General features: G+C 45.1%; 1 protein-coding gene across 1 annotated transcript in view; it reads right to left on the reverse strand.

The window, feature by feature from the left end:
• The window catches only part of LOC307245764 (poly(ADP-ribose) glycohydrolase), a 32,549-nt gene that overhangs the window by 3,902 nt on the left and 10,760 nt on the right, over positions 1–17,887 (reverse strand). The window contains exons 6-13 of the mRNA XM_080021432.1: positions 15,416–15,508; positions 14,326–14,480; positions 11,548–11,627; positions 11,352–11,412; positions 11,191–11,266; positions 9,836–9,983; positions 1,934–2,012; positions 1,267–1,375 (exon numbers count right to left, since the gene is read on the reverse strand). Coding sequence (XP_079877558.1) covers positions 1,267–1,375; positions 1,934–2,012; positions 9,836–9,983; positions 11,191–11,266; positions 11,352–11,412; positions 11,548–11,627; positions 14,326–14,480; positions 15,416–15,508 — 801 coding nt within the window. The remainder of the gene's footprint in view (positions 1–1,266; positions 1,376–1,933; positions 2,013–9,835; positions 9,984–11,190; positions 11,267–11,351; positions 11,413–11,547; positions 11,628–14,325; positions 14,481–15,415; positions 15,509–17,887) is intronic.

Genomic DNA, 17,887 nt, shown 5'->3' on the forward strand with positions numbered 1-17,887 from the left:
AAGTCTACAGCCATACAATGGGTTCATTTACAAGTATGAGCCCACCGAGTTTATAAATTTGATTGATTTTTACCCCAATAACAGCAAACACATCAGTCCAATTCACAAGACAAGTGCAGTTCGAAATGGATATTTTTCACATATTGAGGTTATTATTGAGGCTTTAAGCAACAGATTGGGGCTAAATAGGTAAAAAAACAGACTCCATACGGATTCAATCAATTGTATAGAAATTCATTACAAAACTATCTAACAATTTTTTCCCGTGTCCCGTGAGGCAGTGTGCGTCAAGTGACCCCTAGGTTGAGAATGGCTGTGTTAATGAATATGAACTGCTAATCCAGCTATGCTGGTTTAAGACCAGGGCTGTTACATGAAAACCTAATTGATATGAGACTGATGTGACAATTTCACTGTTAACAATGATGCTGCTGTATGATGAAAAAGATCAAAGCAAAACATCCCAGATGTCCCCCCCGCAAACTTCCACTGCCATAAATAATACAAAACATTCATCATATTTATGTCTGCATTGAAGAACAAACTACACTTGCGGCCGTGCCCAGCACATAGTCTCTGAAACGTGCCTTTCTTACTGACCTAACTGACCTGAAGTTATGCTGAAAATTGTTGCCCCACTTTAATCACAACTGATAACAGAGACAGGAGCGAGTGACACCCGAAGGTTTTTAAACTTTTAAAGGATTAAAAGGAAGGGTCGCCAGTTTTCCACCCTGCATTTATTGAAATGTTAATGTCTCTCATTTATAACGGTTCATGGAACAATGTCGCGCCGTATTATTGAGAAACTTACCACCGCAGCTTCTTAGTGTGCTTAAATGCGGTCCAACGGGACCGTCTCATAAAACATAACATAAAACAAAAACATAAAATATCCTTTTTGAAAATGGGCGCACATAGAATATAATGTAATGCGGCAAAGCCTAGTGAGTGGGAATGAAAGAGGTGGCATTCCCCATATTACAAATCAGTGTACAATCAAAATGATTTCGAAGCTGTTATTTAAAAAAAAAAATTCCATAATGTTGCTTTAATGTTGATTTACAGCTTCAAATTTGGCCCTATTGGATTGCATTTAAGCACAGTGAGAAGCTGTAGCAGAGTGGTAAGTTTTTCAACGGTAAACCATTCAGCATTTAAAGACTGGGTGGAAAAATGGGTGGCTAATCTATCCTTTAAGACAGAGAAAGAAAAAAGCGACACTAGATCGAGTTAGAAAGAGAATAAGAAGGGAAAGAGCCGCACCTTATTGAGTTCTCTGTTAATTCTGGCAGGGTGAAACTGTTCCAGGAAGCTGTGGAACTGCAGCGCATCGATGGCCACGATCTCCGTGCACTTCCTCTGCCAATCATCCCTGCCAGGGAGAACAGGGGAGACGGGTCCATATTTATTCATTCATTCTTAGAAGTCTAAACTGTACGGAGTCTCCACGTACACCGATAATCACTGCAAGCTGGTTGTGGAGAAGCCGTATAAAATGGTATGGATTTGTGAATCACGGGGCTCACTAAACATCTCACTAAATGCATGTTTATTTATGTTGGGCCACAGGTTTTGCCATTGGGGCGAAAACTCTTCATCGTTCTTCCAGTTATTGCTCAACCACGTTTTGCACTACTGTGACAAATTACTCACTGTAATTTTAGAATAAAATGTAAAAATGCCTGTCCAGAGTTTATGGTGCAGGGCATTTGGAAGTACATTCCCTGTATAATATCAAATTCTAACCATTTAGGCAACAAAACCTGCCTTCATGATAATCACCTCATCTAACTGGTGAATACATTGTGTGGATTGTTAAGGAGGAGGAGCGGTAAATACTTACAAATACAAAATATTTGAAAATTGTAAACATAAACAAACAAACAAAAAATATATATATATCCTGCTATAATTTAAATATAGAACACACCTCGGAAGTGAATCGTGATGGCTGCCACCCCACCGGTAGCTCTGTGCGTAGCCTGTGTAGGTGCTGTACTGCTCTGTACCTGGTGATCGCACATAAAAAGGAGACATTGTTAAACATATGGTCACATCTCCCTCAATTTCCATTACCGATGCACATTTTATGCTCAATTCAGGCAGGCAATTAGATGACACCCAACGTGCATCCTTTTTTTAATCTGGTTGTTGGTAAAGATGGGAATGCGAATAAATCTAAAACAATTACCATATGATACGTTTCTGACGTGCTTGAATACTTATTTTTCACACAGAAACCGTAAATGGAATAGAAAAGGTGATGCATTATAAAAAATGACAAAAATAAATAGATATTTAAGGTGTTTCTGTAGTTATTATGCCTGATGTGAGCTGATGAGACAGGAGCAGCTGCCTGCCTACAAGAGGAAGGTCAAGTTATTACCCCCCTGGAAAGTAGTGAGAGGCAGCGACGGACCATCCCACCGGGTGGTGGACACTCTCAGCTCTGGGAAGGAAAGGGGGTGTGTGCGTGTGCATGTGCGGCCGCTTCAGTCAAACAAGGCAACAAATTAACTCCCCATTCATTAGGGCTCATTAGTACCTGGCTGTTAGGCTCTGAGAATGTTTGGCTGGATAAAGGAGCTGATTAGTAGAGGGGGCTCTGGGTCAGCGGCGCTGGAGAGTCGCTCTCCAGCGATGGGGCGTCTCTAGAGCTCGCTCCACTTGACGAGCACCACGACGCTAATAATCACCTCTTTTTTTTCTTCCCCTTTTGAATAGCTGACACAATCAATGCCGCGGACATTTAAATATGCGCTCTTACTCCCACCCCCACCCTGTGTGCACTTTTAACTGCCAAAAAAATAAAGAAGGCTCAGTAGTGGCTGGAAATTGGCCTATATATACAGTATATGTTTATGTACACACACACACCCCCCCGCCAGAACCGTTTCGACCCATCAAGGCATGGACTCCACAAGACCTATGGTCGGACCCTCTCTCTCTCTCTCTCTCTCTCTCTCTCTCTCTCTCTCTCTCTCTCTCTCTCTCTCTCTCTCTCTCTCTCTCTCTCTCTCTCTCTCTCTCTCTCTATACATACACTACTCACAAAAAGTCAGGGATATTTGGCTTTCGGTTAAAATTTATGGAAAATGTAAAAAGTTCACGCTACAGTGATATTACATCATGAAAGTAGGGCATTTAAGTAGAAGCATGCAATGGTGATTTCCTCATCTAAAACAATTTATTGAAACAAAAGCCAACAACAGTGGTGGGTAAACCACAACAAAAAATGTCAATGTCTCAATAACTTGTCATGTGCCCTTGAGCATCAATTACAGCTTGATAACGACGTCTCATGCTGGATGGTTCACAAGTCGACTTATTGTCTGCTGAGGCCTGGCCCCCCACTCTTCTTGAAGGGCGGACCTCAGGTCATTGAGGTTCTGGGGTACAGAGTTACGAGCCTCTACACGGCGACTCAGCTGATCCCATAGGTTTTCTATGGGATTCAGGTCTGGAGAAAGTGCAGGCCACTCCATTTGAGGTGCCCCAGTCTCCAGCAGCCGTTCCCTAACGATGCGACCTCGATGAGCTGGAGCATTGTCGTCCATGAAGATGAAATGAGGCCTGTGTTGTTCATGCAGGGGCACAATGACTGGATGAATTATGTTATTCAGGTAGTATGGGCTTGTCACTGTACCATTCACAAAGTGTAGGACAGTTCTGTATTGACTAGACACACCTGCCCACACTGTAACACCACCACCACCAAAGGCTCGTCTGGTGACAAAAGTGGCTGATGCTTAGCGCTCCCCTTACGTCTCCGACATCGTTGGTGGCCATCATTTCTGCTCAATGTGAATCGACTTTCATCAGAGAAATGCACTGAGGCCCATTTGTCCCTCGTCCAGCGTCAATGCTCCCTGGCTTATGCAAGACGATGATGCCTGTGCCTGGTGGTGTGGTCAGGTACCCTTGCAGGTCGTCTAGCACGCAGACCAAACGGTTTCGAATGGTGTGAGGTGACACTTGGGTGCCAACTCAACTCCCTTAAATGTGCCTGGAGTTGAGTGGCATTCATCATCCGGTTCCGCCGGGCACTGTTCACAATGAAGCGGTCATCAGTGTGGGATGTGGCCAAAGGACGTCCACTTCTATGCCTTTCTGTGATTCTTCCAGCCACTCTGTATCTCAGTTGCAACCTGCTGATGACACTCTGACACTCTAAGCTCAGTGGCCACTTCCCTCTGAGAACATCCTGTTTGAAGCCTCGCAACGGCGAGGTCCTGTTGATCAATTGTTATGTGTCGTTTTGGTCTCATGATGTCAAAATGTGAACAGCATGATGAAGAGGACTGTTTAAATACCAATTCTAATTGAACCAGGAAATGTATTGGTCGATTCATGGATCAAACACCTGTTGTGAATTTTGCCGTTCAGCTCCTTGTTAGAGAACAGCAAGTTGTGCAAAAAGTACTGAAACATTGAACAGTTGGACATGTACATTCAAAAATTTAGAGAAGGTCAAATTAAGTTCACCTGTAAAGATTATAGTGCATTTTAGGTTCATCCTAAAAGCCGAATATCCCTAACTTTTTGTGAGTAGTGTATATATATATACAGTACATATACACAGTATATACACATATATACACACACACACACACACACACATACACACACACACACACACATATATATACATATATATATATATATATATACACTTATATATACACCTACCCGCCGCCACAAATTCCAGGACTTAAAGAATCTGCAGCTAACGTCTTGGTGCCAGATACCACAGGACACCTTCAGAGGAGTCATGCCTCGACGGGTCAGATCAATTCTGGCGGCTGATCGGTGTGTGTGTGTGTGTGTGTGTGTGTGTGTGTGTGTGTATATATATATATATATATAGATACATAGATAGAGCAGCTGCAGGATGCGGCCCGGCGCTGGCTGCGTCGGGAGGTCCATTCCCGGGTCAAGATCATCGACGCTGTAGTGATGGAACAGCTCCTCGCAGACCTCCCAGCACCAGCAATTAGGTGCTGTGTCACTCACTGGCCTGACCACACAGAGATCTACAGCCAGACGGCAGCGTACTACCGGGAGCTAGCAAGGGGCCTGGGCCCGGGATCCACCACGGGAAGGAGCGGGGTGTCTTCCAGTACCAGCACCCAGGACATCCCAGCCAGACAGGGGTTCAGCCTTGTCAGGGCCCCTGGAGTCACCCCTCTCTCCAACCCTGGTCCCCTTTCTCCCTCTGTCCCCCGGCCTTCCCGGCTGGGAAGCGGTGCTGGCAGTGGGGGCGACTCGGCCACACTCACCCGACTGCCCCCTGATGGGAGTGGACCAGGTGGTCCGGGTCACTGGACCCCTCCCCTGGGCCTGCAAAGTACTGGTAAGGTTACAAGGAGGTAGACATCGGGCTTTGCTGGACTCAGGCTGTTTAGACAATGGTCCAGCAATGCCTAGTTGAACCTGGGGCTTTAGTTGAAGGCATCATGAGTGTAAATTTGTTGTGTTCATTGGGATATCCACACGTATCCGATGGTCCGGCTTAAAATTTGTCACAAGGAGAAAGAGCATATGATGAAGCCTGCGGTTAGTTCCCGCCTGTCACACTCCCTGATTTTGGGCACCGATTGGCCAGGGATTGATGCGTTAATGAGGGAAGCTCACAGTCTGTTGGGAAATGTGAGTAGCGTGTGGTGATGCGGAGGGGTCAGCGATGGCCGTGACGGGTCCGTGAGCGAGGGAAAATCCCAAGTGGGATCTTCCCCGGTCCCACTGGCCTTTCCCACTATCCGCTGGAGCAGTCGCAAGACAATACCCTGCATATGGCCTTTGAGCGGTTCGCTAAAATCGATGGCTCGTTGGTACCTTGGACCTCAAAGAGTTCGACTGCAGTGCTCGCGGGTATCATTTTGTATTAGTCCTAGTGGATTATGCAACCTGATACCCCGAAGCAGTGCCCCAGTGCAGTATTACGGCAAAAATGTGGCGCTGGCGTTGTCTCAAGTCGTCTCCCAAGGCGGGATTCCGAGGGGAAATCCTGACCGACCAGAGCACTTTCTTTATGTCATGCACACTTCTGGAAGTGCACGAATTACTGGGCGTCTGCTCAATTCGCACCAGCGTTTATCATTCTCAGACCGACGGTCTGTGGGAGCGCAAGGCGGCAAGGGCTTTTTGTGGTAACACAGCGGGTGGGAGAAGTCGATTATGATGATGATTTACCATCTGAACCTCTTAAAAGAATGAAGTCGTTGAGCGGGATGGGTTGGGGCCAGATGTTTAACGCTTCAGCGTCGCTTCTTTGATGTTTTCTCCTCCTTGCCAGGGGGCCCGTCCCTCATACACCATGTGGAGATGGCCCTGGGGGTGAAGGTGCGCGCTCAGCCATATCACTTGCCCGAACATAAAAGCAAGATCGTGCAGGCAGTATTAGGGGCCATGCTGGACATGGGGGTGATAGAGGAGTCTACAAGTGACTGGTCTAGCCCCATCGTGTTGGTGGGTAAGCCCAATGGTTCAGTCCGGTTCTACGTAGTGTAGTGGAACACAGCAGGATTTCCTCAGACGACACATTGATAGAATCTGATATTAGCTACGAGGTAAATCATGGCGATTAAGTGGAATATGTGTCATTAAATGATTAGATACTTAAAATGAACCGGTTTTAAACTTTGTGGACAAATTGCCAACACTTGTTTATCAGTAGCAAAGTACCGAAATTCACTTCCAAGGCAAAATTTCATTATACAGATTTGCACTGATAAGATCTCCAGATGACGTTAACTGTATGGGTGAGGCATATTCACACATTTATGAGATTTAGCTCCATAGTATAGACTGTTAAGGGACCGTCCAGTTATGTCTCGCACCTTGTGCGATAAGTGCTTGAAATAAAATAGTTATGACTATATTTGACACATGACTACATCATTGAGGAACGTTAACCTTTTCTGTACGTACAAAATATCCTGCTCATATTCCTTACAATACTGATTCCCTGGAAGAAAAACACATACTGACATGCAGGATTTTAAGGTCAAGTACAATAGCTTTCTGCAGTCGGACCGTCAGCCGCAAATATACACACACCTGACCTTCACAAGTGGACCGTCTGTATTCATCCCAACAAATAATTCCTTTCCCTGTCCTAAAATACCTCCTAAATAGGGTTACATTGTAATAGACAAGAAACATAATCATTTATTCTGAAGGGTGTCTCATTCATACGTAAATAAGTCTGGTCACCACGCCTCATATTTGTGGATGGCCAGTGAATTAGAAAAGAGGAGAATGTCAGAGGCGCATCTCATTGGCATCTCAAGGCAAAACTGAGGATTTCCCACAAGAGATTATTGTTTAAGTCAGAAGGTCAATGAGCCTGCTCGGTAAAAGGACAAATATTATGCTGCAAAATCCCAAACCAAAAACCCTTGTGAACAAAGACATATCCATTTTGAGGCCAACATGTTCACTTCAAGTAGGGGGCTTGGAAGTCTGCAGGCACACAGGAGCACCATCTAACCCCTGGCATCGATTTTGTGCAGAGATTTTACGGAAGGCTCTTCGGGACGCTATCTGCCGCTTGCTTACGTCAGGTTTCCTGCGCAGGAGTTGCCATCTATGAATGATCAGCTTTCCCCTTGATCCTATTTATACTTCTGACCGCCCTGATGGCAGACAAAGATGCAGCAATCATGGGAAATTCAATTAAGCTTCTGGCACAATTTCAATGGACAAGTAGGATCCATTAGGTCCGACTGCTGTATGCCAAAGCAGGGGAGTATGATTTACCACTGTGCAGCACCACAGCCAAGGCTTTATAAAGCAGTGGACATGAATAAAAAAAAACAAAAAAAAAAACAGGCGGGGTTCAATAAAGATGATGGATTGGAAGAGTCCATTAGCAGAGCATGTCTTGGGCAGGTCTTCCCGCTATAATTAATTCTGGGCAACAGTAATAAAGTTAAGTGGCGTAAGTGGAGGAGAGGGAGAGAGCCAGAGGGAAGTCTGAAGGTGACTCCTCCGCTGGGAGGTGCCCTGACTGGGCGTGCTGAATGCTGATCGGGAGGGTGGAGCTGCTGCTATCTCACTTCCTGTTCTCAGCATTTCCAATATGTTTTTTTTTTGTTTGTTTTTTTTAATAATTTTATCTTATAACAGCACATATATATCCATAAATGTTTTGTCTCATTCTCAAAAACATTACCCTGTCTGAGCTCTCCGGATACTGTAAAACCTGTAAGTGATCTTATCAGATGCTGGTAGCCACACTAGTCAGCTAGTTACTGGTCGATTGGGGTCAAGGTTGACATCTACATCTAAACTACCACTTTGCTGCAGCCAGATTACAAACCCAACATCCCAAACCCCACAAATGTTCTAATTGCCATTGTCGCCGGAATTTTGGGACCTCAAAACACCCTTTCCAAGCACTCAGTAGTTTTCTGTGTGTAAAGGGGTTTGAAGTCTACTCAAGATTGATTGAAATAGACTTGCTGTGAGTTAGGGTAGGGTTCACTGGAAAAAAACACAGTAAGAGAAAAAAAAAATCGAAATCCCACAGAAGAATCAAGTGTATTCACATAATTTCTGTAACATCGTCATTTTTAAAATGTGATTACTGAAAGCATAATACGTCCCGCTGCATCATTTACTTTGGAACGAGGCTGGGTAGGTCGACATCCGATATCTTTCTGCATTGGAAACAAAGTGCCGGGGCGGATAAATGGACAGTGTCTGCTTCGGGAGGCAGACAGGAAACAAGACGGGAGCCATCAACCTCCTGAGGCGATTCCTGCAGCTCCCGCTTGAGCCGGGTCTTTCCCAATTTGTTTGTTACAACAACCACATACTAGGGAACAGCATCACGTAATTACTCTGCGGAACGGCCCGGCATAGCAATCAAGAGAGCCCAATACCTGAGCCACTGATGGGGCACTCTCCTGCGCCGCCAATCAAGGAGGGGGAGCGTCAGAAAGAGTAACGGTGAACTGAGTGATTGCAGCCGCCATTCCTCAGGTCCCTCGCTGTGTGAGGGTAGATTGAAAGAGTCGTCTGAGCATGCTTCTCGCTGCGTCGGTATCGCTCTGACAGTAGTGCCTCCCAAATATCATCGCTGTGGCTCTTTACATGTACGCAAATTCTGTCCGCAACCTTTACATGTACGACACGGAGAAGAGCTTGGTCACAAGTTTGTAGATCGTAAAGTAGCCAGAGATGAACCATTTGCAGGTACAAGGCCAACGGATCCTTTTATGGGGAGCAAATAGCAAAACAACGCTTTCTTGGAGATCTCCAAGTTTAGTCCGTTGCAGTATTGATTATTTTTATTACCGGTGAAGCAAGAAATATAGAAGACTTGTGTTCGATTTTACAGTAAACCTTAATTTGAGCACTATAAGAATGTGAAGAGTATGTACTTCAATAGTATGTCTCATAAATATAGGAGAATCACAAACTCTAGTCTCACAAAGACAGGATTATGAATGTAGGTTTTCGGGAGAGGAGTGGTTAAGAAAGGGTGACACCCCCTTTCTCAATCAAATTACTTAACAAAACTGAGCTACTCACGTTAAACTCTTTCTTTGGACACCCAACTCTTTTGAGAAATGCTCTTTTGAAAAATCTCTGAAGAAATTCTCTGTTGACGACCTGTTTTGAGAGAACCTCTTCTGAGAACCTCACTCTCTCTAAAGGAAGAAACTCTTTGCAGAAATGCTCTTTGATTAAAAACCAGCCAGTCTGATGCAGTCATCCCCTCTCCTGATATTCTGAACCACTCCTTGTGGTAGAAGTTGAGAGGACGACAACACAGTAAGGGCTTACACAATAAAAAAGTAAAATAAAACCCTCAGTGGCCGACCTGTGATGATCAGACACTCGTTGTGGCCGAGGGCTTCGGTGAAGAGGCGAGAAACGATGAGTTCGGGGTTGATCAAGAAGCGGATTTCCTCCTGAACCAGGCCGGAGCCGGTGACGCCTCCGCCCACAAACTGGTTGGCGAAATCCACCTGCAAATCACAACCGGTGAGTGACGGCCACAACCACCCTAGCAGACAAAACTATTGTTTTGTCACACAGCCATTTTCTGAAGACGACACCTGTGAAAATTCAGGGAGTGACTGTTTATATACCGATAAAACAATTGCTTCTCAACTCTGTGAATCAAGGCGTCGCGAACTTTAGAGTCGATTTTTTTTTGACAGAACCCGTGACAGGCTGTTTGGGATGGCGGCCTGAGGTGCCGGTCTTGACATTTGTTCCCCCCATGTCAAAATAAAACGTTCTCCCGGAGCGCCATTTAAGTACGTAGCTACCGACAGCAAACATCAAAATATCTCTCCAGCCACGGCATGACACAACTTGGGGAGAGGTCTGACGACTTGTTTGTGTCCTTTACAGAAAGTAAAAAAAATGATCCACTGACTCATTTCTTCATGTTAAGTCTTTTCACCAACCAAGAGAAAACAAGGTCATTATATCCCAGACATACATTTTTTTTGTGAAACATATCAACCCCCGTATTTGGGTTTGACAGTTATGGCTCACTGGCACTGAGACGTCACGCCCGGCCAACCCAGCCTTAAATAGGGTAAAGTATGTAGGAAAGCCACCGTGCTTCCAGGGCTGATCTGCGTTGGACCAGCCACTCAACCCGGGGACAGTCGGCCAAGCCTCCTACTGTAAGTCTGCTGTGACAGGCTGTCAGTGCCCTCCCCGCCCCGGCCGGCACGTCCATCAATCCGGGGGCCCGTGCCGTGCCCCCGGAGCTGGTCATGTGTGCACATCAGCTGTCAGCTAGTGGCAACCGAAAGGTGAAAGGGAGAGGGTGGGGGGGGGGGACGCGTCCATCACAGTGTTAAAGGAAGTGCAGCCGACGCAGAGAGCAGCGGAGGTCCAGAGGCCTTGACCCCAGTCCCAGCTCACACTTCCACCGACACGTCACCCACGCCCTCAAAGGCCCTTTCAGCAGCAGTAAGCATTCTGTGAGAAGGACTCCAGGATTTCTGCGTCTCTGTGATTGACTACAGCGGAGGGGGGCGGGGGCATGGAAATCCAGTATTCCAAGCAGCATCACGCTTCACTTAAACAAGAGGGCTCTCGCTTTCAAGAGATAAAGTGTGCTCCCATTCAACCAATCTGCCAGTCAAGTGAGAGGCACATTTTTCGGTTACTAAATCCCCAGAGCCGTGCCCGCATCCCGGCCCCTCTCTTCACCTGAAGCATCCCGTAGCCGTCGTCTTCGATGGTGCCTTCACACGTGATGTGGAGCCTCGTTAGCTGAGACTCTGAGCTGGAAAACACAGCGGATAAAAATGATAGATCCAAACAAGTCAACTAAAGGGAGAGCACCACAAAAAAGGGAATAAAAACTGTACCTTTTCCAGTTTGGAGGTCTATCCAAAGCTTTTCTTGTGAATGTTACAAGTCCAGTGGGCTCTGAAAAGTAAAAAAATAAATAAAACATACAATACAACTTATACACACTCAGCACTGAGCTCTAATTTGAAAGAAAAACAAGAATCATAAGAAAGACCCTTTAACGTGGGATTCTTATGGGAGGTTAAAACCTACTTCTCTCCGTGACACTTTTAAAATAGCACATCAGCGTTTTGAGCTTCTCCACCTTCTTTGCAGAGGCACCCTCAAATAACCTGAAATGAAGAGGGCAAAGTTAAAATTCAGTAATTCTTCAAGTCGGAATGCGACCCCTTTTCTCTTTATTTTTTTTCTACCCCAAAAATCGCACGTGGTCGGACATGACCGACAAACTCCCCTTTTATTCAAGCGACTATTCGAGACGGGAAGGGAAAACTCTGCGAGACAGCACTACGCACAACCTCAACTTTAGGCCCATGTGAATTCAGTCATGCTTAAGAAATCTTGATATGAATTAGTTCATCCCTCGCTCAGCTTCACCCTTCACTCGCTGCCCCGATTAATGGAGGAGCTTCTCCGCCATTTCCACAATGGAGATGCCCCGGGCATGCCATCACCGAGTCCACCCTCATGTGCCTCTTCACAGGACTCTGACAAAGGAAAAAAAAAAAAGGGAGGATGGAGGATAACAGGGCATCCCACCTTGGGGGTACATTAGGAAATTCTGTCCCTTTTAAGAAGCCAAGTCCCTGAGAGGAAAAATGCCTTTCCTTCTGAGTACACACACACACACACACACACACACACACACACACACACACACACACACACACACACACACACACACACACACACACACACACACACACACACACACACACACAGCTTGTAGCAGCGAGGTGCAGTGGGGTGAGGGTCCAAATTCCCTCCTAGCATTAAGGCCACCACGTAATCAAGGCCTAAGAGCTCCTCTATTGCCTCAACAATTGGGAGAGAAATTTCATTTGAGCCAAAATGAAACAACGACAAAAGCTTGATGCACTGAGAGCCCTTCGGCTGCGGAGGGAAAAGCCATTCATCTAAGTCGATGACTGCTTTCATTTCTCTTTTCTGTCAGCGAGGGCTGGTAGAAACGATCTTGCGTCATGTAGTCCTGAGGGCAACCAGCCTTAGACATGGGCTCGCTCCTGGTGCAAGCTGGCTTTTAGGAATGGGGGACAATGTGATCTTTGGGGGAATAGAGAATACTTGTAATTATATAATGCCAACCTATCCATCACAAAAGGTATGGGATGTATGATGTAATGCGGGAAAGGCACTTGCCGCTTGTCTCGGTCTCTTATTTGTATACAGCCCTCCTTGTGGTATACCGTGTAGGAGTAATGGACGACTATATACATTAAATACAGTTAAGAAGGCAGAGCAGTTTCTCATTTGAACATGGCACCAAACCTAACTTGTACAACGAAAATCACTGCATTGTGTCAAAGCAAAATTACAAAAAAGATTTTTTTTTAAAAGTTTAAGAAAAAGTTAACTTTATAACAAAGGAAAAGTGATTCCTGTACCGGGCTATAAGATAATCAGTTTTGCAAACTGCATTAAGATAAAAGAGTGGCTGCAAATAAAAAGCTGCTGTGTCATTTCCTTTAAGTAGCCTGCGAGTGCTGCCAAAACAGCGATCCAGCGTAGCAGCCTGAGCAGGATAAAAGAGAGATGGGAGCACGAATAACATAAAGAAAGCCACGCTCCAAAGAGATGCTGAGAAAGAGACAGACAGATGTGGATATATGCCTAACTGACAGGTGTACTTGGACTGACGTCATGAAAACTATTTTCATTTAGAGAAAAGCTATTTTTAGCCAAAGCGGGGCGCGGCTTTTCCTCTTAATCACCGATGAGCTTCAACGGCGGTGACATTGTGATGGCCGGGGAACCTCGTTACGGCGTTCCGCAAACCGGCCAAGGGCCTCCTCCATTATCGGAGCGGCCATCTGAGTCATTGTTAATCTAATTCCCCCCTCCATTTAGGTAATTACACTGCGATGCTGACAGAGATGGAAGGTCGACACTGAGCAGTGATCTGTCAAGGCAAAACCACGATCTATGTTGACTTTAAGGGAACCCATCGATGAGCACGGGGGGGGGGGGGGGGGGGTTGACGTGCCGAAATACTCGATAGACCATTCCAGCTTCTGCAGGTCCAACCATTCTAGTGCCTTTTCATGTGTTTTTGTACCATTATTATAAAAGAAGAAAGGATAGAGAGAGAAAATTTGGATGTGAAATAATGCGACTGAATCTGACTCATTAGTGGAGTGCCTGCCCACAAAGGTCAATGTATCAAGGAAAGGTGTCAAGCCGGGTTACAGAACGTCTGGAAAGGGAGGGCTGCTAACAGGCAAGTTAGAGATGGGCCAGCTGTTGTCCAGTGCTAAGAAAATAAATGAGGTAATATACAGTATAGATTAATACAATAAAGTCTGTATGGGTTTTGGAGACATTGTTGGAATTTAAGACCTCTCATAATCACAATGTCTCTTGGCCTCAAGTTTACTCAAGCCAGAAATTATAACTCTAGACGTCTCTTTTTGATCCAAAATACAAGCACAGAAAATAAAAACAGTTTGTTTCAACAAAAGCCAAAAGGCTCAGGTCTGTAAATGGAATCGTAAACATACCCAATTCAGTTGTAACTGATTTGGACCATGTCCATGGGAGTTAAAAGTTACTAACGAGGAGCCCCAAAAAATGTGTAGTACCACTGACAGTCAAACATCGTCACTGTCTGCACTGCAGCCTAATGTTAAGTTATATCTATGTCATTTAACTCACTTTGTCAACTCCCCACTCTTTAAATAAACTTGGTGCCACTGTACAAAAAACAGACCGATTCTGCTCTGCTTTCCAACCGGATAATGTACGGGTACGTTTTAACACAACAAAGATAAAACACAGATCTCCTCACGGCACCTGAAGAAGTTGATGTCGGGGTAGTTGGCGTACTCAGACTTCCAGGAGTTGCGTCGCGGGAAGGTGCAGAAGAAGGCGTTGGCGAGCAGGCTGGCCACCTGCTCCTGAGACATGGTGATGGAGTGGTTCATCCCTTCCTTGAGGAGGGGTATCGGCTAGAGGGGGGGGGGGGCCGGAGAGGAAGGTCAAAATAATTTGTTTGCAGCCACTTGTTTAACACGACATTGAAATGTGTTGTGAAAACAGACTCATTTGGAGTCACTCTGAGGTCCTCAAATCAGCCATGATTATATAATCAGGCCGATGACCTAACCTTCCAAAACACACTCGAGGGTGGCCCCCGAGCTCTGAAGTGGAGAGGTCGCTGCATAATAGCTAAGGTGAGGATGCCCAAGTCAACTAGTAACAGTAACTAGTGGCAGGTAGAGAGAGTATTGCAGCTGGAAGCCAGCAACTGGAAGGTTGCAGCTCTGCATTGAAATCCACTTGCAATGCAATAGAGACTTGTTGTGGGTGCGATCATGGGAGGTGTGAGCAAAAAGAAAAATGTCAACAGCTCATATGTTGCAATACAAAAAACTCGAGTATCAATTCTTATTTAGTCCAGGCTGTTGTTAAATAGAATGTGCAATACAATTTGAAACAGCAACACCATTACTTAAAAACATTCTATGATCTTCAACCATCCGGGCATTGCGAAATATTTTAGTGTATGAATCTGACCAAAATAAATAAATATTGTAATATAACATTTAAAAAAACTAAAATCCAACGCTAGATTGAACAGAAATTGAAGTTAAATGCCAAATGATTGACCACGCGGCAGCCGAAACAAGCGTAATGCGCTGGTTCCTGCTACAGAAGCACATCATCCTTTATCATCCGTGGACCAAAGCACCAGACGACCAACAGGGCCATAAAACATGTGATTAATTACAGTCTACGTCAGACGCCTTGACCTCGCCATCTTTTTGGGGCCATTTCTTCAGATGATGTGCAATGTCCTGACCTTTGGGGGTCAAGCTGCTTTAGTGATGTACTATGTATCAGACAAGCTAGTCAATGACTATTGGCGGGTGACGACTGTTACCTTGGTACACAGCTCCGATGCTCTCAGTGCTAATTGCACCAGGTCTGGCAGCAGGGAAGTAAACAGATGTTGGGCAGCATCCGGCCTCAGAACCTTGGAGAGATGAAGACAACATGTTTCTGTTTGCGTTTTGCCAGAAGGCTCAGCTGTGACAATATCAACGGTTTGGTCTGATTAGTTGAGACACATAACATAATCAAACGGAGCAGCTTCTGCATATTAAACGGATGGAATTATGTGTTTAATTGGGCAAACATTGGCAAAATATGCAAAGCAAATAAAAAACAAAATTCGATCTGAACTCTCAGAGAGAAAACATTTAAAAAAAATCTGTTTTAATTACACCCACCACAGAAGGACCCGTAGAAGCCACAAGCTGGTATGGCTGGTAATCTGAAATGTTATCCTCGTTCTTAAAAAAGAGATTTCAAACAGATTCTAGTGTGCAAACAAAAGTCCTTTTGTTAGCACCATCATGATTACGTTTTCTAACACTTATTGTAAAACCCTAACAATTCATGATGGCGCGGCAGCTTGTAATAGCAGACTTGCGCTACCGTTATTTACCGTACTGTGTCTCTACTCCCCTTGTTTACTCTGCATTGTCATTATGATCAATTAAAAAGGGAAATTTCATCAAGGTCACAGGGCCATGGCAGCTGATTAAGGAGGCTTCCTGGAAGAGATGCAAATGAGCGACAGATAGCATAGAGTGTTATCCGGACAGGAAGCCTTGAATGGCCTTTCAGTGCAGGACATTTATATTACAGTAAAGGCGCCTCGGCTAAGCGCTGTCATAAGTAATGACCTGGCTGACATCGCAAACCGCTCCTATGGGTGTAATGAATGAAGGCGACAGGGCGGGATGTGGGGGTGGGGGGGTGGGGGGGTGGGGGGGTGGAAGGTAGCTGAGGTAGCATACCCTGCGGCCCATTAAATCATCGGTAGACAGTACATCAAATCAACTCAACTACCACTGTGTGTGTAACAGTCCAAGCGAGTCCATACATCACGCTGAACTGACAAAGCAATCGGGTGGGACCTGAGAGGGCGGTGGGAAAGGAAACACCCAAAGTTTACGGCCAAATTTGCCACAAAAACCTTGTTCCCTCGTCCGGGCGATGAGGCAGCATGCCTGGCTGGCTCTACGGAGTGTGTGTTTGTGTATGTGTGTGTGTGTGTGTGTGTGTGTGTGACCATGTCAGGATGAAATGCTTGTGCTCCCGTATCCATAAATATAGGGCTGGAGATGGAGAGTCAAACAATACGTGATGCTGTCCGTCAGCGATCTTTCGGCTATTCGGAAGGTTCATTGGCAGAGATAAATATTCAACGGGGGCACTTGCCATGCCATGCCATGCATTTAACTTTTCCCTGACACCCAAACCCTCCCTGCTCTGACCCCTCCACTCCGCCAGGACGACTCTGGGACGGTGGAACAAAAGTCAATGGAAAAACAAGTTGCACCATGTGTAATATTTTACTGCCGCCAATTGTTTTCAAATTACTGAGATTAAATGTTTCTCTAAAAAATCATTTTTAAGTATTTTAGATTATATTATAACTGACACTTTGACTCAATATCACCCATCAAGGCTCCTCTCAAATACAAAAGTGTCAAGTTTGACTGCAACCATCAAATTAAGCTTCTTTGATGGTTATTTATCGCAACAATTCTGTCAGCCAGGTGGAAATTCAACAAACACAGTGGTCACACTCTATCTCCAACAAATTCACTACAATCTGACACAACCCGGATTTTCTGGTTATACACAGACCAATAATGTTCAGGTCTTGGAAAAGACAAGGAATTACTCATCACACATTTTTGAAAACAATTTGCTTATATATCTTTCCCAACCTCAATCCATAGGTATAATCGGTGGTCACCGTTTCCTGCAATTCCTTCAACTGCAGCAGTCTCTAAAAGGTAAAATCCAATCAACGAATAACATCCTACAGCGACCACCAATGACTGAACATCTCATCTCATATAGGTAAAAAACCTTTTCCAGAATATAAACACTTTTATTAAAATTGGATGACACTATGTCTATACCTACCATGGAATGGGAAAGAGACCTTGCTGTTTCCACCAGTGGAAGCTTATCTGCAACAACACCTTTTCTATGACCCACAATTGCAAAATGCAACTCATCCAATATAAGATTCTGCACAGAGCTCATATCACCCAACACAAAATGTTCAACGTAGGTTTTGTGGATAGAGACATTTGTTCTCACTGTTCCCTTAATACCAGAGATGACTACTTTCGTGCCGTCTGGCTCTGCCGCCCTATCCAAACAGTCTGGACCAACATCACCAAGAAGCTATCAACCCTTCTGGGTCACAGCATTCCAGTCTCCCCGTCTGTATGTCTCCTTGGTGACCTCACCTCAGTTGACCCACCACTCAAACACCACCAACCCATTTTTATCGCCTTAACAATTACCAAGAAAAAAATATTACTCA

This window comes from Zeus faber, assembly GCF_960531495.2.
Source record: "Zeus faber genome assembly, chromosome: 20".
Taxonomy (NCBI): Eukaryota; Metazoa; Chordata; class Actinopteri; order Zeiformes; family Zeidae; genus Zeus; species Zeus faber.